We start from the raw sequence: 24,552 nt of genomic DNA, 5'->3' as shown, positions 1-24,552 counted from the left end.
TAGCGCATGGAGCTTGATAGGTTACTTGTCACAATTCAAACCTTTGTGTTATAAATAATAAATCTTTTGAATCGATGATGTTTATTAGAAAATGCAATTGTAAATGAATGACCTAAATGACTATGAGTATGCAGATGATGGCGAAGCTCGTTGGTATGGATCAATCATATACCTTAGCTCAGACACAAATTGTGGCGTTGTAACCGACCTAAACCATGCCATATAATGTTGAGTTGGTCTAACACCCTGTATGACTGGTTCATTTAAGATATGTTGACGTTGATTCCTTCAATGACGACACATCTCTTTTGTGAAGTCTCTCTAGTCATAACAATCCCATTGTCCATCGAATCTTTGTTGATGCCAATCTCCCAAACACGTCGAAGGTTCTGGAATTTGTTGTTACATGCCGAACTGCAGTTTTACACGGTCACTCTGATGCATCTCCATAGTAGTGAACCGGATAATTGGTGTTTTGTTGTTCAAGCTGCATCATCATCATGGTTAACCTGATGATCAAGATCCATATACGAACTCCAAATAAATTGTATAAGAATATACATTGATTAAATGATATGAAATTGGATGATTTTTTTAAATCAAATACAGAGTTGTGCAGTAGTATTACATCATCTGGTCCAATATGGTCTAATAGATTGCGATAAACTACTACGTCGTGTTTCAGACATTTGTTGTAGTTCATCCCTTTAACTGACCACCTAAATCGAAAAGATTTGAAAAATATTATTACAGCTGGTTGTAATATAAGGTCTAATAAATTAGATGGTAACATTTTAAACTTACTTTATTGCCAAGGGGAATATGAATGGCTTCTCATTTATCGGGGCGAGCGACAACATTCTTGACCAACCCCATGCTTGTAGCAAATAGGCGCATGAATAAAACGTACAAGTATTTTTTTTGGCATTTTTACACAACACACTATATAGATGGGACAAAACAGTTGAACCCCAACTATATGTGCTTACCTTATTTATGTTTCGTAACAACAACAAATACATAATATTTACCGTATTACCAGTACTTTCAGGAAATAAAAAATTATCAAATAGAATCATAATATAACACCTAACTTTAATTATCTTTTCATACTCGGTAGATTCTTTGGTTAATGTTATACTTGCATAATATTGTTTAAGATATTTTAAGTTAATACCATGACCCCTAGCTTGACCAGAAGTGTAACACCCCGATGAAAGTAAGATAATTGTTTAAATTAAGTTAATATTTTATTTATTAATTTAATTAAATAATTAGAAAATTATTGGATTATTAATATTATTATTGGGATAATATTATTGGGTTTTATTATTGGAGTATATAAGTTGGAATAATAAAAAGTCCCATTTTTGGTAAAAAGGTTAATTTCACGTGAAAAGGGAAAAGAGGCAGAAAGGGCAAAAAGCAAAAGAACGAAGGTTGAAGGAAGGGAAAGCTTGGAGCTCAGAGACTGCCGGATTAACTCAGGTAAGGGGGGTTTATCATCGATTAATGGGTATTATGGGATAGTATGTGATGGGTAGTGAGAAACCATTGAAATTGCCTCTGATTGAATGATATATGTGATGAACTTGTGACTTATTGATGAACAAATTTGGGTGATGATTGATGAGAAATTCGTAGGAATTAGAGGTAGAAAGGTTAACAATTTGTGAAATCGAAAATGCATGATTCGTGTTAGATGTTATGTGTAATATTGTGTGAAATTTGGACTGTGGAAGGGTAAATTGGATAGATCTCGTAGCAGAGAAAGCCATTGCAGATATGAGAGTTCTGGTTTCTGGTCATACGCGTATGGCACTAGGCAATACGCGTATGAGATGGCTGGTACGCGTATGGCACTAGGCAATACGCGTATGGATGAGGAAGATGATGTTTTGAACGTGTTTTGGTCTCTGTTGGTACGCGTATGGGAATGTGATACGCGTAGCATACGCGTATGGGCGTGGGCATTACGCGTATGGATTTGGTCAGGCGTGGGCAATACGCGTATGGGCATAGGCAATACGCGTATGGGCAGAATTGTGATTTTTCTGTGCTGTTGTTGTGCAGTTTTTGGTTGTTTAGGCTGAGTGATGTACTTAGCTGATGTATGATGTAGCAGGGATCATTTCCCGTTGTTTTGAGTAGTATAGGTATTAGTAGAATGTGCTAATACTGTATTTGATTATGTGGCATGATGTGATATGCTTTTGTGATAAAATGTATTAATGATGTGTGATGATAAGCATGATGCTGTGAATGTATCAGTTATGTATGCAATTGTGAATAGACTGTTTTATGGCTTAGAGTGTGAGCTTATGGCTATTCTTGAATTGTTGCTGTTGTTGTTGCATTGCTAGGTGATTAGCATGCTTATTCTAGCCTTTGGGGCTGTAGCTAATTCCCATGGTGAGGAATTAGTGAGTGAACCATGGTGGGTTTGTTGTTGATGTTTGCATGCTAGATGATTAGTGTGCATAGTCTAGCCTTCGGGGCTGTAGCTAATTCCCATGGTGAGGAATTGGTGAGTGAGTCATTAGATCTCAAATGAGTGGGACTAGTGAGCTTAGTAGCCGTATCTGGATTTGATCGGTGAGCTTGAACTGTATGTTCAAGAATAGTCGGTACCGCATGTGTGGAGTCTCATTTCATAATGAATGTATGGCATATAATATGAATGGATGTATTCCAGTATTATATGTATGTTATGTGTTGTGTTGTTGATATTGAGTATGGTTGAGATTATACATATGCTATATGTTACTGTTGAATATGATGTTTGAACGGATATTGCCGTTGCTGAGCGCGTAGTCTGATTAGGGTGAATTGATGTGTTATTTACTTAGCATTACATGTTGTTCTATAATGCTTATTATATTGATTGAGGAACTCACCCTTACATCTATTTTTCAGGTAACGAGCAGTGAGTTGAGTAGAAGCTAGTGCTATGGAGTCTAGTGTCGTCCTTAGTGGGTCATGCTCTGGTAGATGTAACATCGGGAGGGAATGTTTGACTATGTTTTAATTTAGTTGTTGATTCAACTTTACATGTAATGTAGTACATGATTTGAATGTCGATGTTTTGTACCCGCTGCGAATTATGCAAAAGAGTCTTATTTTGATTTAATAAATGAGCATGACAGGATATTTTGATAATTGTTGGGAAATGATTGTGTGACACCCTTCGGGGCATAATTACTCTGATTGATATGTTATATTTTGATATTTAATTAAATATTTTGGGGTATTTAGAAGGGTGTTACATTAGTGGTATCAGAGCATAGTTGGTCGAGTCGAGTCGTAATTATTCTGTTTCCCCTGTACGGTATAGGTGTTGTGTAACCTATCAGTACTCATTGTTTCAGTTTGTTGGGTTTTCAGAATAGAGATGGCTGGAAGAGGTATAGATGATGCTGCAATTGCTGAGGCTCTGGGTATGCTAGCTGGAGTACTTGGAGGAAATCCGAATGTTGTGGGAATGGGAGCTGCTCGTCAACTGAGTGAGTTCCAGAAGAACAATCCTCCAATGTTTAAGGGAGCATACGATCCAGATGGCGCTCAGAAGTGGTTGAAGGAGATCGAGAGAATCTTCCGAGTAACTGAGTGTGCCGATAACCAGAAGGTCAGGTTCGGTACGCATATGCTGTCAGAGGAAGCTGATGATTGGTGGGTTGCTACCCGCACTGAGTTGGAATCTGCTGGAAATGCTGAGATCACTTGGGCTGTGTTCAGAGAGAGATTTCTGAGGAAGTACTTTCCAGAGGATGTCAGAGGAAAGAAAGAAATAGAATTCTTGGAATTGAAGCAGGGTAACCGGTCTGTTACTGAGTATGCTACTAAGTTCACAGAGCTGTCAAAGTATTATACTCCCTATAGTGAGGCTACTGGGGAATTTTCCAAATGTGTGAAGTTTGAGAACGGGTTGCGTCCCGAGATCAAGCAGGCGATTGGATATCAGCGGATCAGGGTGTTTTCTGATTTGGTTGACTGTTGCAGGATTTTCGAACAGGATTCCAAGGCTAGAGCAGAGAGCTATCAGCAAAGGGTTGATAGGAAAGGTAAGAATCAGATTGATCGTGGAAAACCGTATGCAGCTGGCAAAGGTTTCCAGCGGCAGAGTGGGATGAAGAGGCCTAGTGGGGGAGACTCTAGTGCCCCTGTTAAGTGTTATAGATGTGGTCGGGCTGGACATCGTGTTCATGAGTGTACCAGTGCTGAGATGAAGTGTTTCAAGTGTGGCAAAGGTGGTCATTTGGCTGCAGAGTGCCGGTTGAAGACTGTAACTTGTTTCAACTGTGGAGAGGTGGGTCATATCAGTCCACAGTGTCCTAAGCCGAAGAAGGAGAATCAGTCAGGAGGCAAGGTCTTTGCCTTATCGGGTTCTGAGACTTCTGCAGATGATCGTTTGATCAGAGGTACGTGTTATATAAATGGTTTTCCTCTTGTAGCTATTATTGACACCGGTGCTACTCATTCCTTTATATCTTTGGATTGTGCTGTGAAACTTAAGTTAGAAATATCTGAGATGCATGGTAGTATGGTGATTGATACTCCTGCAAAGGGTTCAGTGACTACTACTTCGGTTTGTTTGAATTGTTCTTTGAGTATTTTTGGTAGAGACTTTGGAATGGATCTTGTGTGTCTTCCACTAGTACAGGTTGATGTTATCCTGGGTATGAACTGGTTGGTGTTTAACCGAGTCTATATCAATTGTTTTGATAAGACTGTGATCTTTCCTGAGGTTGAGGAAGAAAAGAGTTTGTTTCTATCAGCAAGGCAAGTGAATGAGGAAGTAGCTGATGGGGCGGAGTTGTTTATGCTGTTAGCGACTTTGGAAGCTAAAGATAAACTGGTGATTGGCGATCTCGCTGTGGTGTGTGATTTTCCTGATGTGTTTCCTGAAGAAGTGAATGAATTGCCGCCAGAGCGTGAAGTTGAGTTCTCGATTGATTTGGTACCTGGTACTAGGCCGATATCGATGGCTCCGTACCGTATGTCTGCTGTTGAGTTAACTGAATTGAAGAGTCAGTTGGAAGATCTGTTGGATAAGAAATTTATTCGTCCGAGTGTGTCACCGTGGGGTGCGCCAGTGTTATTGGTTAAGAAGAAAGAAGGTACTATGAGGTTGTGTGTGGACTACAGGCAATTGAATAAAGTGACTATCAAGAATCGGTATCCTTTGCCGAGGATTGATGATTTGATGGATCAGTTAGTTGGTGCGAGTGTGTTCAGCAAAATAGATTTGAGATCTGGGTATCATCAGATACGTGTGAAAACTGAGGATATTCAGAAGACTGCTTTCAAAACGAGGTATGGACATTATGAGTATTCTGTAATGCCTTTTGGTGTGACTAATGCGCCTGGAGTATTTATGGAGTATATGAATAGGATTTTCCATCCGTACCTAGATAAGTTTGTTGTGGTGTTTATTGATGACATTTTGGTGTATTCGAAATCTGAAGAAGAGCATGCTGAGCATTTGAGAGTGGTTTTAGGAGTTCTGCGAGAAAAGAAGTTATTTGCTAAACTGTCAAAGTGTGAATTTTGGTTAGAAGAGGTTAGTTTTCTTGGTCATGTGATTTCAAGAGGTGGTGTTGCTGTTGATCCTTCTAAGGTAGAAGCGGTATCTAAGTGGGAAGCTCCGAAGTCAGTTTCTGAGATAAGGAGTTTTCTTGGACTTGCAGGTTATTATAGGAAGTTCATTGAGGGATTTTCTAAGTTGGCATTACCGTTGACGATGTTGACTAGAAAGGGGCAAGCGTTTGTTTGGGACTCAAAATGTGAAGAAGGTTTCCAAGAGTTAAAGAGAAGGTTAACTATTGCTCCTGTTCTGATATTACCGAGCCCGTCAGAATCATTTGAGGTTTACTGTGATGCTTCATTGTTGGGTTTAGGTGGTGTGTTGATGCAGAATAAGCAGGTCGTAGCTTATGCTTCGAGACAACTGCGGGTTCATGAGAGGAACTATCCGACGCACGATTTAGAGTTGGCAGCCGTGGTATTTGTTCTGAAGTTATGGAGGCATTATTTGTACGGGTCAAGATTTGAAGTTTTCAGTGACCATAAGAGTTTAAAGTATTTGTTTGATCAGAAAGAGCTGAATATGAGACAGAGGAGATGGTTAGAGTTTCTGAAGGATTATGACTTTGGTTTGAACTACCATCCGGGTAAAGCAAATGTAGTGGCTGATGCATTGAGTCGGAAATCATTACATATATCTATGTTAATGGTGAAGGAATTGGATTTGATTGAGCAGTTTAGAGACTTGAGTTTGGTGTGTGAGAGTACTCACAATAGTGTTAAATTGGGAATGTTGAAATTAACGAGTGGTATTCTGGATGAGATTAGAGAGGGTCAGAAATCCGATATGCTTTTGGTTGATAAGTTGACTTTAGTGAATCAAGGTCAAGGTGGTGGATTCAGAGTTGATGAGAGTGGTGTTTTGAAATTTGGTAATCGGGTATGTATTCCGGATGTTACCGAACTTAAGAAGAGTATCCTGGAGGAAGGACATCGTAGTGGCCTGAGTATTCATCCTGGAGCTACGAAGATGTATCATGATTTGAAAAAGTTATTTTGGTGGCCGGGAATGAAAAGAGAAATTGCGAGTTTTGTTTATTCTTGTTTGACTTGCCAGAAGTCAAAGATTGAGCATCAGAAGCCGTCTGGGCTAATGCAACCGTTGGCTATTCCAGAGTGGAAGTGGGATAGTATCAGTATGGATTTTGTGTCTGGTTTGCCGAGGACAAATAAGAATCTTGAAGCTATTTGGGTGATTGTTGACAGATTGACGAAATCGGCTCATTTCATTCCGATCAGAATGGATTATCCGTTAGAGAGATTGGCCGAGTTGTATATTGAGAAGATTGTAAGTTTGCATGGTATTCCGTCTAGTATTGTTTCGGACAGAGATCCTAGATTTACATCGAAGTTCTGGGAAGGTTTGCAGAGGGCTTTGGGAACTAAGCTGAGATTGAGTTCTGCATATCATCCGCAGACTGATGGTCAGACTGAGAGGACGATTCAGTCACTAGAGGATCTTTTGAGAGCTTGTGTTTTGGAAAAAGGAGGTGCTTGGGATTGTTATTTACCTTTGATTGAGTTTACCTACAACAATAGTTTTCATTCGAGCATTGGTATGGCACCGTTTGAAGCCTTGTATGGTAGGAGATGTCGGACACCTTTATGTTGGTATGAGTCCGGTGAGAGTGTTGTGGTTGGACCGGAGATTGTTCAACAAACTACGGACAAGATTAAGATGATTCAGGAGAAGATGAAAATTGCTCAGAGTCGTCAGAAGAGTTATCATGACAAGAGGAGGAAGTCACTTGAGTTCCAAGAGGGAGATCATGTGTTTCTTCGTGTTACTCCGATAACTGGTGTTGGTCGAGCTTTGAAGTCGAAGAAGTTGACACCTCGATTTATTGGTCCTTATCAGATTTTGGAGAGGATATGAGGGGTAGCCTATCGTATCGCTTTACCGTCGTCGCTTGCGAATTTGCATGAGGTTTTTCATGTGTCTCAGTTGAGGAGGTACATTCATGATCCGTCGCATGTAGTCCAAGTAGATGATGTACAGGTGAGAGATAACCTGACTGTTGAAACATCACCTATGAGGATCGAGGATCGAGAGTTGAAGCAGTTGCGGGGTAAAGGGATTGCCTTGGTGAAGGTAGCTTGGGGAGGACCAGCAGGTGGCAATGTGACTTGGGAACTTGAGAGTCAGATGAAGGAGTCTTATCCGGAGTTATTCGATTGAGGTATGTTTTCGAGGACGAAAACTCTTTTAGTGGGGGAGAGTTGTAACACCCCGATGAAAGTAAGATAATTGTTTAAATTAAGTTAATATTTTATTTATTAATTTAATTAAATAATTAGAAAATTATTGGATTATTAATATTATTATTGGGATAATATTATTGGGTTTTATTATTGGAGTATATAAGTTGGAATAATAAAAAGTTCCATTTTTGGTAAAAAGGTTAATTTCACGTGAAAAGGGAAAAGAGGCAGAAAGGGCAAAAAGCAAAAGAACGAAGGTTGAAGGAAGGGAAAGCTTGGAGCTCAGAGACTGCCGGATTAACTCAGGTAAGGGGGGTTTATCATCGATTAATGGGTATTATGGGATAGTATGTGATGGGTAGTGAGAAACCATTGAAATTGCCTCTGATTGAATGATATATGTGATGAACTTGTGACTTATTGATGAACAAATTTGGGTGATGATTAATGAGAAATTCGTAGGAATTAGAGGTAGAAAGGTTAACAATTTGTGAAATCGAAAATGCATGATTCGTGTTAGATGTTATGTGTAATATTGTGTGAAATTTGGACTGTGGAAGGGTAAATTGGATAGATCTCGTAGCAGAGAAAGCCATTGCAGATATGAGAGTTCTGGTTTCTGGTCATACGCGTATGGCACTAGGCAATACGCGTATGAGATGGCTGGTACGCGTATGGCACTAGGCAATACGCGTATGGATGAGGAAGATGATGTTTTGAACGTGTTTTGGTCTCTGTTGGTACGCGTATGGGAATGTGATACGCGTAGCATACGCGTATGGGCGTGGGCATTACGCGTATGGATTTGGTCAGGCGTGGGCAATACGCGTATGGGCATAGGCAATACGCGTATGGGCAGAATTGTGATTTTTCTGTGCTGTTGTTGTGCAGTTTTTGGTTGTTTAGGCTGAGTGATGTACTTAGCTGATGTATGATGTAGCAGGGATCATTTCCCGTTGTTTTGAGTAGTATAGGTATTAGTAGAATGTGCTAATACTGTATTTGATTATGTGGCATGATGTGATATGCTTTTGTGATAAAATGTATTAATGATGTGTGATGATAAGCATGATGCTGTGAATGTATCAGTTATGTATGCAATTGTGAATAGACTGTTTTATGGCTTAGAGTGTGAGCTTATGGCTATTCTTGAATTGTTGCTGTTGTTGTTGCATTGCTAGGTGATTAGCATGCTTATTCTAGCCTTTGGGGCTGTAGCTAATTCCCATGGTGAGGAATTAGTGAGTGAACCATGGTGGGTTTGTTGTTGATGTTTGCATGCTAGATGATTAGTGTGCATAGTCTAGCCTTCGGGGCTGTAGCTAATTCCCATGGTGAGGAATTGGTGAGTGAGTCATTAGATCTCAAATGAGTGGGACTAGTGAGCTTAGTAGCCGTATCTGGATTTGATCGGTGAGCTTGAACTGTATGTTCAAGAATAGTCGGTACCGCATGTGTGGAGTCTCATTTCATAATGAATGTATGGCATATAATATGAATGGATGTATTCCAGTATTATATGTATGTTATGTGTTGTGTTGTTGATATTGAGTATGGTTGAGATTATACATATGCTATATGTTACTGTTGAATATGATGTTTGAACGGATATTGCCGTTGCTGAGCGCGTAGTCTGATTAGGGTGAATTGATGTGTTATTTACTTAGCATTACATGTTGTTCTATAATGCTTATTATATTGATTGAGGAACTCACCCTTACATCTATTTTTCAGGTAACGAGCAGTGAGTTGAGTAGAAGCTAGTGCTATGGAGTCTAGTGTCGTCCTTAGTGGGTCATGCTCTGGTAGATGTAACATCGGGAGGGAATGTTTGACTATGTTTTAATTTAGTTGTTGATTCAACTTTACATGTAATGTAGTACATGATTTGAATGTCGATGTTTTGTACCCGCTGCGAATTATGCAAAAGAGTCTTATTTTGATTTAATAAATGAGCATGACAGGATATTTTGATAATTGTTGGGAAATGATTGTGTGACACCCTTCGGGGCATAATTACTCTGATTGATATGTTATATTTTGATATTTAATTAAATATTTTGGGGTATTTAGAAGGGTGTTACAAGAAGTCTCTCCCATAGTTGTGTCTTCACACAAAGAGGCACCCAACAATTCATTGCATATAAAATTATCTTGGTTAACTCTACCATTTACGGCCTTACCATCGATACGTAAACCTAATAACATGTAGACGTCCTCAAGTGTGACGGTACATTCACCGAAAGGAAGGTGAAATGTGTGGTTCTCCATCTCTCTAACAAAGTAAGAATAAATTTGTAGTCAATCGAGTATGAGACTATGTTGAGTAGATTACCAAAACCGCATCCTCGAATATATGGTTCTATCAAATGATCGTGTGGTACACATTCATGTACACGACATCGAAATCTCTTTGGGTCCTAATAAAACATAAGTAAGAAATAAAGTAATAAGAAGTAATAAACAATAGAAACATAGGTAAGAAATAAGTAAGAAGAAGTAATAAGAATAAGAATAAGTGATAACATATAAATGTCGCAATATTGTCGATTGTTCCTCGATGTTCATCATCCATAGTCAATAAAGACATAATTTTGTAGATAGATTGACCTTGGCAAAGAGAGATTGAATGTTGCAGAGGTTGAGTGTTGTATAAGTTGAGTGTTGCAGAGGTTGATTCTTAAAGATATTAAGTGTTGTGAGCTGCTGCAATATTTATAGATAAGATATATAACATGTGAATGCAGCATGTGAAACATGAGAGTAGGGGCAAGGCTAGGGCACATGCATGTGAAGAATGGGGTAGGCGCCAAGGCTAAGGGCGCATGCATGTAATTAGACATGCATGGTAGTAGGCGCCAAGGCTAGTGGCGTATGCCTTACTTTTATCCATGCAAGGAAGTGACGCAAATGCATGTGGCACATGACTTGCTTTATGCGTCATTGATAAGGGCGTCTGCTTTAGATTATTAGGGCAAAAACATCTTTGCAGGCACACACTTTGGCTTATTAGGGCAGAGAATCATACAAGCGGATGCTTTGCATTGTCTTGTCTATGCATGAAATCCTGCAGATTATTTGCATTGCATTGTCTTGTCTTTGCAGATTATTTGCGTGATCAGTACATTCACCGTATCCCCTATTTAACTGCATGCTAATATGTGATCAATGCATTCCCCATCAAACACTAAACTTACATTTAAAAAAAATGTCTTCACCACTACATTACATGGTGACTCTTAAACAATATGCTCCAAGGACTATTGTCAATTTGGAAACGTTGTCGGCGTATACCCCATACGGGACTTATGCTATTGGAAATGGAAAATTCCACCGACCCTTCTGAGCGTATCAACCATGCATCAAAGGTTTTGCTTTCTATAAACCTATTATACAAATTGATAGTACATGGTTGTACGAGAAATATAAAGAAATGCTACTGATGGCAGTGGCACAAGATGACAACAACAACATTTTTCCAATCGCCTTTGCCATAGTTGAAGGGGAGACTGCTAAGAGATGTAGTTTTTCCCTAAAAAATCTATGGTTCCACGTTGTTCCTCAGCCTAACTTATGTTTGATCTCTGACTGACACCCTTCAATAGTGAGTGCCTACAAAAACATTGATAATGGCTGACAGGATCGTTCATCGACACATATCTATTGTATTAGACATATCACTCAAAATTTTATGCAGGAGATCAAAGACAAAACGTTACGAAAGAAGGTTGTCAACGTAATGTATGCATTAATAGAACCTTCTTTCAAACACTACTGCGAAGACACCAAATTGTCAAACGTAGATGCAGTATGGTGGATCGACAATATTCCCTTGGAGAAATGGACTAGGGCATACGACAACGATCAACATTGGGGCCACATGACAACAAATCTTGTGGAATCAACGAATCCTGTCTTCAAAGGCATCAGAAACCTACCTATAACCGCTTTAGTGCAAGCAACCTATTTCAGGCTAGGGACGCTATTTGAGACCAGACATTCCAAATGGAGTTCACTATTACCATCTGGGAAGTTGTTCGGTGATGCTTTAATGAAATTCATTAGACACGAAGCTGCCAAAGCTAACACACATGTGGTCACGATGTTTGACTGTACTAAAGGTTGGTACAGTGTTGCTGAGTCCATGGATCACATGAAGGCATGCCGATGGGACAATATAGAGTGGAACTAGATAAAGTTTGGTGCAACCGCGGAAAGTTCCAAGCCTTTCTAATGCCCTACTCCCATGTCATAATGTCATGTTCAAAGGTTCGACGAGATCCATCCTACTTACTATCCGACGTTTACAAAGTCATAAGCCTCTCCAATGTTTATAAAATTAGCTTTTCAGTGGTAGCAAAAGAGGATTATTTGCCTGAATATCAATGGGACATTCCATGACACAATGAAGTAATGCGAAGAAAGAAAAAGGATCGCCTAAACAACACCCATATTCGAATCGAAATGAATAAGGCGAACAAAATGGATCGATTATGTAGTTCATGTCGCCAACCCTGTCATAATTGTACCAATTGTCCCAATGTTGGAACAAACACAACAAGATAATTTTAATTGTAACTCTTTTGCTTTATATTAAAAACAACATTTATTTCACATGATAACTTTGTGAGGAAATACCATCACAAACAAATACAACACACAAACAACACATAAATAACAATACAACAAACTACAACAAATAAAATACCATTACTATAACTATGCGATTATAACCATCAAAACAATTTTGAACATAATATACATCATCCTGTGAACGTCTCTGTCAGTCTTAATATCTACTCATACACGAACTTCTCAATTTTGGTTGAACATGGACTCAAGCCATTGAATTCTTCTAATCCTTTCATCCTCTACAATTTCTCCATCTGACCAACGGCTCAACGTACGATTAAGACGTTCAAATGATTCTATATTCCAAAGTCGAATCTTTATCGGAGGTTGCACTGCTAAAAAGATTAAATCATCATTTCTCTTGTGAATGTATTCATACATGGCTAAATAAAATAAAATTGAAGGAGATTGAAGAAATTGAAGAAAACTGGAAGAAGGATAAGAAGTTGTGTGAAAAAACATGGGCGTGGTATTTATAGATGAACACATGCATGCACGCGCTAATGTCATAGGCGCCACACACACATAACACATGCATGCGTCAATGCATATGGGAGACACACACAAGTACACATGCATGTGTCAATGGATGTGACACCTACATGCATTGGTTTTGCAAGCATGGACAAAGACATAGGATACCTCCTTTATAGGTTAATAGGATTCGAAAAAAATAATTATATTAATTTTTTTTTTGAAAAATTAATTATTTTAAAATTTAATTTTTAAAAACTGATCATTTAAAAAAAAATTCGGGAACGCTTACTCAAAAAGAAAGAGAGATCAAAATGGCCAAATTAAAAACGTATTTACTGTATTAAGGAAAATAATACAATTACACCAGTTTAATGATTCATCTGTGTGAAACTCAACTACTTACAGATTAGGAGTAAAATGTTTTACAAAAAAAAAAGGCAAAACGACGACGTGTTGAAAGGGTGAATTGAGGGGCAAATAGGGTACTACCAGCGACAGAGAACAAAAGCACTGAAAATCCGTTGGGAAAAGCAGAATCCGAAGCTGTCAACAATGGCGATTTGCGGCGACCTTAGAGTCACATCATCTCTTCCACTCTATCGCTCTCACACTCTTCTTCCAACCACCTCTTTCCTTCCTCAAAAGGTTCCGTTCCTTTTTCCCTCGATTAGGGTTTCGATTTTAATATTTAGTTAAATAAATTCGAGCTTCTGTTTTATCTTGCTTTTTCAACTGTGTTTTAGATTTTACTATCTTGTTACAGTTGCTTTAATGGCCTTGAAGAAGGAAATGCGAAACTTTAATTTTAATTTTAGGTTCATAACGTTATCTTGATGCATACATTTAGTTTGGTTTGGAAATTAGCATGATATGATTGTAAATGGGTGAAATTTTTCATCATTAGTGTTTGTATTTAGGTTTAAAATTGTGATTACGATAATTTAAATTTTAGATAAATGTTGCTCTTGATAGATTAAGTGCATGTTTGGATTGATGGGGAGTTTGCAAAATTAATGTGGCATTGTGATTTTGTTGAAGCTCAGAAGTTTAGTTTTTGCCAAAATCTCGGCAGCTGATTATTAATGTGCCAAATTCACCATATGTGATATAATTTTCAAGGAATTCTATCACCATTATCGTGATAGAATTCCTTGAAAGTTTATCTCATATTTGAGTGAAAAAAATAAAGGGAAAAGAGTTTCAAAGTTTCAATGAGATGTTATATTGTTATGTTACTGTCTACACTACAGGGATTGTTGATTAACCACAATTAATTGATTTGCGACTATATTTATTTCATGGCCCCCTAGACCCAAAGTATCAGTGGAATTAGGGGTGGCTATGGTTTAGTTCAAGGGGAAAACCTAGACCCAAAGTATCAGTGGAATTAGGGGTGGCTATGGTTTAGTTCAAGGGGAAAACCTGAACCAAACTGAATTGAACTAGAAATCAATTCAGTATTTAGAACTGAACTGATAAATTAAAACCCTGAACTGAATTAAACTGATTCTTAAAGTCGGTTCTCTAATGTAAATGTAAACACTTCCGAACTGAACTGATACGCGAGATTTTTTATGCAATAGCTTTCTTTGTGCCGTAACCATACGCAGCAAGAATTTTGGAGTAAGTATCACTTTTTTTTTTGAATAATTTTACAATGGTTAGTTGTGAAATCAGTGACTAACCAAAAGATAAAAGTAGCTGCACCTTGACTTTTTCTTTCCATGGCCATTATTCATATTTAAAGCAAGTCATAATTTTAACAATGTTTTAGTCATATTTAATATATATGAATATATTATATTCTAGAGTAGTCAATAGCGGCGCAATCACGCAATAGTGGAGTGAAGCGGAGGCCGTCCGCTATGGGAAGAGCCTTAGCGGTGCAGAACGTTATAGTGGCCGTTATAGGGTAAATAGAGGTTAGTGGGGGCAGAGTGGTTCCCGGTCCGGAGCGGTTTCTGTGCCACTATCATTTTCCCCTCTGAAAAACCGAAATTATCCCTTAAATTTAAAATGTTTTAAGGGTAATTTTGAATTTTTCAATCAAATTTGAGTTGAGACTCAACCCTAACCACCCTTCACCCTTCACCGATGTTTCTGCACTTCACCAGTTCCAGAGAAAAATCACAAGCTCCTCCCTCTCCTCTCTGCACTTCGTTCTTCCCTCTGCACTTTATATGTATATAATTATTATTATTATTCATGTAATTTGTCCAAAAAAGATCAAATAGCGGTCATCCCGTCGCCCGCTATCCTGCTATCCTATTTTTTGGATCGGCCGCTATCCGGGATTGATTACTCTGTTATATTCTCCGTATGTCTTAGCATTTGGTATATGCAAGCTAAAGTCTCATTTGATAATATGTTAAGTTGGTGTACTAAGTTTAAGGCTGTGGATGTTACTCGTTTCATTACAGTTTACTGAGTTGGAAGACTGATAGAAAACTTCTGATTGGTTCAGGTTCACATGGTTCACTGATATTGTTTTGAAGGAGTTTCAGTTTACTGAACCAAGTTTTAAAAGGTGCCTTGTGTTCATGAATTGCTCCAACAAGTTGGTTATTTTAAGTCCAGTTTGATACAGTTCATAGGTTTGGCGCGGTTCTTATAAAATTTTGAACAGGTCTAAATGGAATGTAACTGTTTTTCCACCTTATTCCATTTGATTGGAAGCATGTGTAATCTATAGTTGACAGGATTCTCCCCATAGTGAAATTGGAGAATATATATTTAGCATTTTGCCATTTGTGCTATTTACTTCAGTTGCTAAAAGAGAATGTGATACATATGTTTTCCCTTCTGATATTTTGTATATGGGATAAAGGTTCCATTAAATGTTATTTAATTATATTTATTGCTGAAATTTTTTAAGTTAGTTGAGGATTGACTTATTAAATGTTACATTGTTGATAAATGTTCATGTTTTCGCAAATAAAAATCCTTACAAGATTTATGATATGTTGAAAATGAAGTCCTGTTCATCTCTTAATTTTCATGTGTAATAGGTGGACTTTCATTGTTTGTTAAATGGAGGATCCAGCAGATCTGAATTCACTCCAAAACATTCTTCCGTGGCCACTGTACGAAGCAATATGCGTGGCTATTACAAGCCAATTTTTGCAGTCCTCGGAGGTTCTAACTTTTCATCAAAGTCAGTTAGCCAAGAAACCGAGAACTTTCTCCTTGATGCTGTTAATATGGGTTTCTTTGAGCGTTTAAATTTGGCTTGGAAGATAGTTTTCCCGTCAGCAATGTCTAAGAGAAGCTCCGTTGCTAGGATCGCCAAGCAACGTTTGAAAGTGATTTTACTCTCCGACCGGTGTGAAGTAAGTGATGAGGCAAAGCGAAAAATCGTTAACAACATAGTGCAATCCCTATCAGATTTTCTGGAAATTGAGTCACAGGATAAAGTTCAGTTGAATGTCTCTGCAGATACAGATATTGGAACCATTTGCTCTGTTACAGTACCTGTACGGCGGGTTAAGCCAGAATATCAAGAGGTGGATGAAGCCGGGACAATAACAAATATTGAGTATAAGGATACTGGAGATATTTCAGGTTCTGTTGATGTTAGATTTGATTTCTGTGTTCCAGATGAAACGTCGAGATTTTGAAACAAAAGATTTTGAATCTCGATGAATCTCGATTTGTTTGAAACCCTTCCCGGTGATGTCAATTTGGAGTGCTGTATATATTTGCAAGCTGAAGCTTCCATTAGGGTGGGTGACTAGTTTTTTATGAGAAATTTTGTACCACCTTTTATCTGTTAGTTTGGTTTGTTGCACTGTTGTTAACTTTATGATAGGATTTTGTTGTTGTTTTGTATGAATCGTTGTTATAAATGAAGTTTGTGGTTATTTCTCACCAGCTTATTAGAGAGAGAGAGAGCTGATAGTTTAAGCCTTAGTAGATGCAGATTAAAACCATGAGGAATCTATATGATTGAGACATTGAAATTCCTCAAGTGAACATTAGTAAACCAACAAATAATTATAGAAGTATGAAAAACTTAGGAATCATATAATCATCTATATTCTCCTTGTGAAAGAAATTTCCTAGAGCTTAGAGAAAAATAGAACTCAACCCGTTTTGTACAATCTAGCTAATAGTTAAATAGATAACTCAACCAGTCTTCTATAATCTAGCTAATAGTTAAGAGATACTAATGGCTAAGAGAAAACTCTATTCAATGTATATAATAAAGTCAAATCTTACATAATAAAATCAAGCTCAATGAATAGACTTTAGTGCAGTTAAAGCTTTTTCTAAAAATAGTTTTTATAGTGATTTTAAAATAAATTTCAAATAAGAAAATAGTTTAAATAGTTATTTAAAAATGCTAATTTAGGTATTTTATCCTTTTGTTATAACATCCATTTAGATATCAAAATTTAAAGAGTCATTTAAATTTAAAATTATTTTAAATAATTTTTCATAAAAAATATTTTTAAGATACATTATTTTAAAAAAATTATTGTTTTAATAATATTTTTATTTTGAATAATATTTATATATGTTATAGAATATTAAAATTAGTGTTTTAATTTATAATGTTTTAATATTTTAAAAAATACAGGAAAACTTATTTTTTTAAGTTAAAAGAATATAACCCTTGAACTAGTGAAACAGTGTCTTTTATCTGTCGTTGCAATATCGCATTTTATTTTAGTTTTTGCAAAATTCTATAACAATCGTGCTGAAGAAAACCAATTGTTACAAAATAAAAGTGAAGGCGGATTATCAAAATATTGAACCTGACGTGAATCGAACACGCAACCTTCTGATCTGGAGTCAGACGCGCTACCATTGCGCCACAGATCCACATGTTGTATTGTGTTTAACGAAAATCATATTTCAGAGTTATAACTTGTTTCCCCAACAAAACTATTACAAAAATACACAAAAGCGGGAAGAACAAATTTTTGTTGATTCAAAGTACAATTGAAACTGTGAACTCAAAAATGAACAGAAATGGCTCGCAATCGAAGTTGGAGCTTCCAATTGGAAACGCTATTTCCAGAATCCAATTTGCTCCTCACTCTAACAACCTTCTCATTTCGTCTTGGGATACTGTAAGCTTTATTTTTCTTTCTTTCTTAATTCTTCTTAATTGAAATATTCATTCACTTCACTTAATCAATTTCGTTACTAGGGTTTTTCAGTGTCTTCGTTTATACGATTTTGACGCTTCCGTTCTCAGACTCGAATCCCCTTCGGAATTGGCTCTTCTCGATTGTTGCTTCACAGATGAAGATACAGTTGCTTTTGCAGCTGATTCTGGTGGATTTATCACAAGGTTTTCCCTTTCTCTCTCTTTTTGTTGTTGTTATGGCTTAAAGGGGGAAAATCTACAACTAAATTTCTTCATTTTTTAGGGTAAACTTATTGCTAATAAAATGAATGACATAGATTTGCCCCTTTCAAAAAATACACGAGCTAGCTTATGTTCTTCTATATTTTTATTTCAAAACTTCAATTTAATTTAAAAGACATGCATTATTGGTACTGTAAACCAGTTCTACGTTGAACTCTAATGAAAATCCATCTTGCTGCATCATCCGACTATTATAACTGTATTTTGAATTTGATTGTATGAAATGGTAAAGTGAGTTCTTATTGATTTTAAATAGTCAAAGGCATTGGATTCTTAATAGTAAACATTGTAAGAGCAAATGGAAAATGGAGTATTAGATTCTAAACTATCCTTTGAATGGATTGTTTGGCATATCTTGGGTTATATTCCATGTGGTCATTATGTGGTGGCCCTCACAAACGGTTGAGAATGTATCAAGTGTGAATAGTATGGATAATAGTCCCACATTAGTTGGAAATATGGAGACTTGAGCATTTATAAAAAGAATCCACCTATCTATCACCTTAAGATTTTAGGTGAATATGTGGTGTGTCTCTCACAAAGGTGTTGCTCTAAAAAGAAAAGAAATCGCACAATGTTCAATGCTCCATAGTGAAAAACTCCTCCAACACAAACATGGCTTTCTGTTAGGATCCTAGTGATATTTTGTTATGAGCTTTTCTTGTTGATTATGATGCATGTGTGCTTTGTTTGCTTTTTCTTTAGTTTGTTTTTGACCTCTGTTAAGCTCAAATTTATAGGTATGACTTGCATTCTGGAGTTGTTGATCAAATCGGTAATCATGATGACATGGCAACATGCATTGGATATTCCAATGAAACATGTAAGCTACCCGTTGCTCCTTGTTTCTATTTGTTTCGGTTATAAAATTTTACTTTTATTGTTTTTCATTTGTTATATGAATTGACACACAAGATGAGATAAGATTGAAAACGGAGTCATTAAAGAGAATGTTGGGTAGCTCACATTAAGGAAAAAATGGTAGTAGAGTATTGACTTAAAGGGGCTTGGAATGATTAGAGTAAACTTGTAGATAAACTACATGAATTATGAAGGTCAATTCGATAACTAGAGGTAGAGGAAAACCAAGAAAAGTTATAGGCCAAACTAGAGTAGTCAATAGCGGAGCTATCCCGCTATAGCGGAGTGGAGGCTGACTGCTATGGGAAGAGCCTTTGTGCATAAGCATTTGACCATTTCTCAAGCTTTGAGATATATTTCTAAAACACGGTGATTAATAAGTTTTGGATGGGGGGAGCACAAGATGTTATGAGTTATGACAACAATAAATGAAAGGAAAAAGGAAAATTGTAACTCCACTCTAGTTTCTTTTATTCCTTCGAAAAGAATAAATGATTCCACTTGCCATATCGTAAATGTAAAATATTTGCATTTCTATTCGTATTGCACTAATGTTCTCAAGGTCATGCTTCATTTTGTCCAAGTTCACATTATGATCTTAATTGTTGCAGGTTTGTTAATTACTTCGGGATTTGACAACAAGTTATTGTCATGGGACGTTCGTACGAAGAAGGCATCTTCATTGTCGAGGAGTTTAGATGAAGAGATAGAATCCATGTCTATCTCTGGGTTTAAGGTTACCGTAGGCATTGGAGCATCTGCCCATGTTTTTGATTTCCGAAACTTTGACAAACCAACTTTGTCAATGGAGCCTTGTAGTGGTACACAGTTAAGATGTGTCAGTTCGATTCCTTATGCAGAAGGTATGTACTATCAAATCCGTATGTTTTTATTTTGTCACCCCGGGAACACGTTACTACACAGATTTAACATATATTAGGATTTGGTAACCACCATCCTTGAAACATACAGTTATATTGATTGGTTAACCATGTCCTAAAAGCTATGCAAATTATAAGAAACATACTGTTACATTGACTAGTGATCTTGCAGGATTTGCAGCCGGATCAATGGATGGACGGGTTGCATTGCATGTTTCAAATTCATCAAATTTAAATGACACTGGGTCTGTTTCCATTTCTCGTATGCATATTTAACACAACTTTGAAAATTCTCAATAACAACAACAGCCACAAGTTCTAATAATTTGCTATATTAACCTCTGACAGATATGCATTCCGATATCATCCGAAATCAAAAGATGGTCGGTACCATTTGACATCTATAAATGACATTGCGTTCAGTCCACTGTATGTGTCTTCTTATCATTAAGCTGTCATTTTAAATTATTATAAATTACAAAATTTGAAAATCGATTTGTATAAATTCTGTTTAGTGTGTCCCGTGCATTTGTCACCGGTAATGATGAGGGTTATGTTTCCATATGGGATGCTAGAAGTACGAAAAGACTGATTGAGGTATTTTCCTACCAACCGTCGTACTTTTGATTTGCTAGTTAGTTACTATGTTTGTCATCAGCTCAGCATTTTTCTCAATTTCAGTTTCCCAGATACTCAAATAGTGTTGCATCCTTATCTTACAACCATTCGGGACAGCTTCTAGCTGTAGCATCGAGTTATACTTACCGAGAAGCAAAAGAAAAGTGAGTAATAACTTCTACGAACCATGAAGCTTCTACTACTTTTAATTTGGTTCATTTGATTACATCTGTTGCTCTTTGCTACTTACAGAAGATTGGAGCCTCCTCAAGTGTTTATACATAAAGTAGACGACATTAATTTCGGATCAAGTTCTGCATAAAGTAGATGACATTGATTTTGGATCAAGTTATGCCCATTTTGTAGAGGAAGTTGCAGTCTAGTTGTTTATATGTTCATTATTATGATTATTATTATTATTTTTATTTGTTTTTAGTTGATGACACGTGTAAGAGAATATAGTATTTTTGTTGTTTTACACTAAGCATAGTTTGGTATGGTCCTAGTAATTGGAGCCTATATAAGCCCATTTTAGGAAATAGAGAAGACTTGCCTTAATTATGTAAGCTTTGTAACTTAATTTGTCTTAGCTTTGATTTAATGAAATTTCTCCTAAAGAATTGAGTAAAGCATATTGTCTCCTCTTAAGTTCTTGTAAACTAATTCATTGAATCTTAGCAATGATATCTTTACCATCATAGTGATTTCACCATTGACTTATCAACCTTCATTTTCAAGTTGACTGTAGGGCCATTCTCCATCCTTTCTTCCTAAGCCATTTATTTATTTCCCTTCATGAAGCTCACGACCATTGCTTGGACTAGCTAGGGTCACAGTCGTCTCAAGTTTTTAAACTAAATAACTGTTAATTGAAGACTGCCAACCACTAAATTAGATTTAGTTGATGTCAAAGTAACTAAATGAAGGTCAATCAAATTATGGAGAACAAAAAACGGTTGAGACAATTTTCTCAAATTCACTAAATCTGACAAGGATTGCTGGTATTAGAATAAACTAAAAACACATGTCAGTTGCACAATTTAACTTGTGTTTATTGTTTTAGTTCCATGAACGAAAAACAATTATATTTCTAGAGCATTATAAGAAATGAAAATGCATCAATGGATAAAAGAAACGTTTTTTTTTTTTTTAAATAGAGGGTAGTCGTGTCAAATGAGACACCACATACACTCAATACTGAAAAGAAATAATATAAACATAACATTTGCTAAATATTTGTATTAAAACAATCAGTTTGCCTGGATTGAAATTAGTCATTTTTTAAATAATTAAAAAAATTGAATTTTCAGTTTAATTTCCGAAATTTGTTTCATAAATTATCATTAACAAATTTTATATAAATTGTACATTGATATTTATTTATTAAAAAAATTAATCATTATTATTATTTTTCAAACAATAATTCTTCTTTTATATATTCTTAATTATTTATTACATCTTTAATAATTATTTTGAAGTAATTTTAATACAATTAATATTTTTTTAAACTTTTCAAATGACAATGAACAATATATATATTTTTAAAAGTGACATTTAAAAAAACGGACGGAGTAGCCTCTCTAAAACAAATTGTATATATCAAAGAAAAAGTGATACTATAAAGAAGGTATTGAAATCTGGTTCTCCGACAAAAGTTCCACGTGGTGGTTTCTGGTTGTAGCGTTTTAAGAACGCAGACTCAAAGCTGCACTCGGTGACAAAAGTTCCAAACGTGACGTGTTTAGCATGAGTTTATGCAATTTTTAAGAATTCTTTTACTGCTCCCTTCCTTTATTTATTTATAAATAATAACTTTAATGGTAATACAAAAGTATTAGATATATATTCCATTAAAATATTTTAAAATTTAAAATTATATAAATAATTTAAAATTTATAGATCAACTTAACATAATATATAATTATCTATAATATAAAAATAATAATTTATTTTTAAACTTATTATTACTAAGGATGTAGCTTAGTATGTTATGTTCATTTTTAGGATAGATAAATATTATGTATCAAAAATATAATTTTCTTTTACTAAATATCAAAATATAATATATCAAATTAAATTATATATAATTTAACTAATTTTTGAATAGGTCAACTTTATAATCTTTTTTAAATCTACCTATTATTAGATAGCAAATTACTATGCCCGTCTCATTTAAATATGTTACGTAAGGTGAAGCATAATTTATGTAAGGTGTGAATTTAAAATTTTGACACATCTTAATAAAAAAAGAACGAGGTAGGGCAGATCAAAGAAGATTGCACATTTTTAATCTACACACAAAAAAAAAAGAATGATAATAATATATCATAGGATGCAGGCCTAAATCTTTGGCTCATCCCATATAAAAAGTATGGACAAGACGAACATGTCCAACGAACTGAACCTGTTTTGTCATCCCATACTATTATTATATTGTCGAAGTTTTCAATATATATATATATATATATATATATATATATATATATATATATATATATATATATATATATATATATATATATGTGTGTGTGTGTGTGTTTAACATTATCATAAGTTATTACATCAACACAATACACGATTGAATGTACGTTGTCAATTTTTCCATCGATAAATTAAGATACAATATTAACTTCGACATTAGATTTATCTGGAGCGTCCATATCTTAAATTGTGCAAATCAATTTAAAACAAAATTGTTTCAAGAAACACTTAATTTAGAATCTAGAACTTAAAGTTGCATTATATTATATGTTATAACAATTTCAAATTGTACAACCTGGACTCTTATCATATGTTGTTCGAATTCTATAATTCGAATTAAATCATCACAGAGTATGTGATATGAATAGAACTAAAGTGTTATAAAATACAATGAAGATTTTAGTGTTACAATGTGCATGCAGCTCATTGATGATTTGATTGCCATATGAAATATAAATTTCGTATATTTTAGAGGATTTTGGCCAGTTTTAAAAAAGAAATTTAAAACCAATCGTTAGTTAATCTAATGGTGATTGACGATGGACTTGGTAGGGAGGACCACAGTTCGATCCTCTACAACTGTGATTGAGAGAAGGGTGAAATCACTTGATTTCAGAACTGATTATCGAATCGAATTAATCGGTCTAATAATCAGATATTGGTGGTGAAAACCAACAATAAATAAATAAATAAAAAATAAATGCAAAAATATGGTGAACATTGTTTTCTATTTTTAAACTTGAGATATATTTAGAACCGTTTCGAAGGTGCGTAAAATAGACTATATATCAACACTTTTATGTTCTCAATTTAAGAGGAACTTTAGCGCTACTAAATGAAAGTAACAATTTCTTAAAACTTACGTTTTATATATGAATTTTTGGCAAGTATACGGATAGTGTCACAATAACAAAAAGATCGAATCCACGTGGACTGCCTTCAAATAAGACAAAATATGCGCAATGTATAGAAAATAATAAAAAATCAGGCTTTTCGAGTTTGCAATGCGAAAAGTAAATAAGAGATTAAATAGAAATAGAAAGCATTTAGGTTGTGTTTTAGAAACCCATATTTCTCTATTATTGATGTTTGATGCTCTATATGAATGATCCTTTGACTATAACCTCACAACGAATTGACAAAAACGATATAACCGATCACTCGTGAAATAACTCATTAATCACTACTCTGAGCTTCCTATCCATAGTCCACCAACGTAAGCAGGATTAGGCGATGCACATAACATTAATTCCCTATGCCACTACTAGAGATCTCCTATTCCTATTCAACCAACGTAAGTACAAAAATTATCCTAGGTTCAACACATAGACTAATGGTCAGTATTCCTTATGTATCCAAAATCAATTTAAAATAGTATCTCACATAAAAATATTTAAGAATAATAAGCAATTGAATAAGATTATAGATCAAAAGTGTCAT

At 35.6% G+C, this 24,552-nt stretch overlaps 2 protein-coding genes and 1 non-coding gene across 4 annotated transcripts; 2 read left to right on the top strand and 1 right to left on the bottom strand.

Annotated features, from left to right (window-relative positions):
* The first annotated feature begins 13,308 nt into the window (after positions 1 to 13,308).
* LOC127119613 (cell division topological specificity factor homolog, chloroplastic) lies at positions 13,309 to 16,761 on the top strand. Its single transcript, XM_051049877.1, has 2 exons — positions 13,309 to 13,539; positions 15,903 to 16,761. Exons 1-2 carry the CDS (start codon positions 13,447 to 13,449, stop codon positions 16,509 to 16,511), a joined length of 702 nt encoding a protein of 233 aa, XP_050905834.1. The 5' UTR covers positions 13,309 to 13,446; the 3' UTR covers positions 16,512 to 16,761.
* Positions 16,762 to 17,637: 876 nt separating this feature from the next.
* LOC127119611 (mitotic checkpoint protein BUB3.3) lies at positions 17,638 to 21,260 on the top strand. Of its 2 annotated transcripts, none has more exons than XM_051049875.1 (9): positions 17,638 to 17,969; positions 18,050 to 18,193; positions 19,012 to 19,094; positions 19,744 to 19,995; positions 20,186 to 20,258; positions 20,362 to 20,442; positions 20,529 to 20,610; positions 20,695 to 20,795; positions 20,884 to 21,260. In XM_051049875.1, exons 1-9 carry the CDS (start codon positions 17,869 to 17,871, stop codon positions 20,951 to 20,953), a joined length of 987 nt encoding a protein of 328 aa, XP_050905832.1. In that variant the 5' UTR covers positions 17,638 to 17,868; the 3' UTR covers positions 20,954 to 21,260. The 2 variants fall into 2 exon arrangements, with proteins under 2 accessions (XP_050905832.1, XP_050905831.1); XM_051049874.1 differs by having other exon boundaries at positions 17,643 to 17,969; positions 18,060 to 18,193.
* Positions 17,647 to 17,718, bottom strand: TRNAW-CCA (transfer RNA tryptophan (anticodon CCA)). Its single transcript has one exon. It is a non-coding gene; the product is annotated as a tRNA-Trp (tRNA).
* Positions 21,261 to 24,552: the final 3,292 nt, after the last annotated feature.

Source organism: Lathyrus oleraceus, chromosome 2, assembly GCF_024323335.1.
Source record: "Lathyrus oleraceus cultivar Zhongwan6 chromosome 2, CAAS_Psat_ZW6_1.0, whole genome shotgun sequence".
NCBI classification, from domain to species: domain Eukaryota; kingdom Viridiplantae; phylum Streptophyta; class Magnoliopsida; order Fabales; family Fabaceae; genus Lathyrus; species Lathyrus oleraceus.
Note: the sequence above shows the minus strand (reverse complement) of the source record. Positions and strands in the feature narration are given on the sequence as shown.

Bases quoted from the DNA above. Each gene is read 5' to 3' on its own strand.
- LOC127119611 (XM_051049875.1), top strand. From the start codon at position 17,869: ATGGCTCGCAATCGAAGTTGGAGCTTCCAATTGGAAACGCTATTTCCA. The intron at 18,194-19,011 runs GTTTTCCCTTTC...TCAAATTTATAG, and splicing joins TCTGGTGGATTTATCACAAG to GTATGACTTGCATTCTGGAG. The intron at 19,996-20,185 runs GTATGTACTATC...GTGATCTTGCAG, and splicing joins TTCGATTCCTTATGCAGAAG to GATTTGCAGCCGGATCAATG.
- LOC127119613 (XM_051049877.1), top strand. From the start codon at position 13,447: ATGGCGATTTGCGGCGACCTTAGAGTCACATCATCTCTTCCACTCTAT. The intron at 13,540-15,902 runs GTTCCGTTCCTT...CATGTGTAATAG, and splicing joins CCTCTTTCCTTCCTCAAAAG to GTGGACTTTCATTGTTTGTT.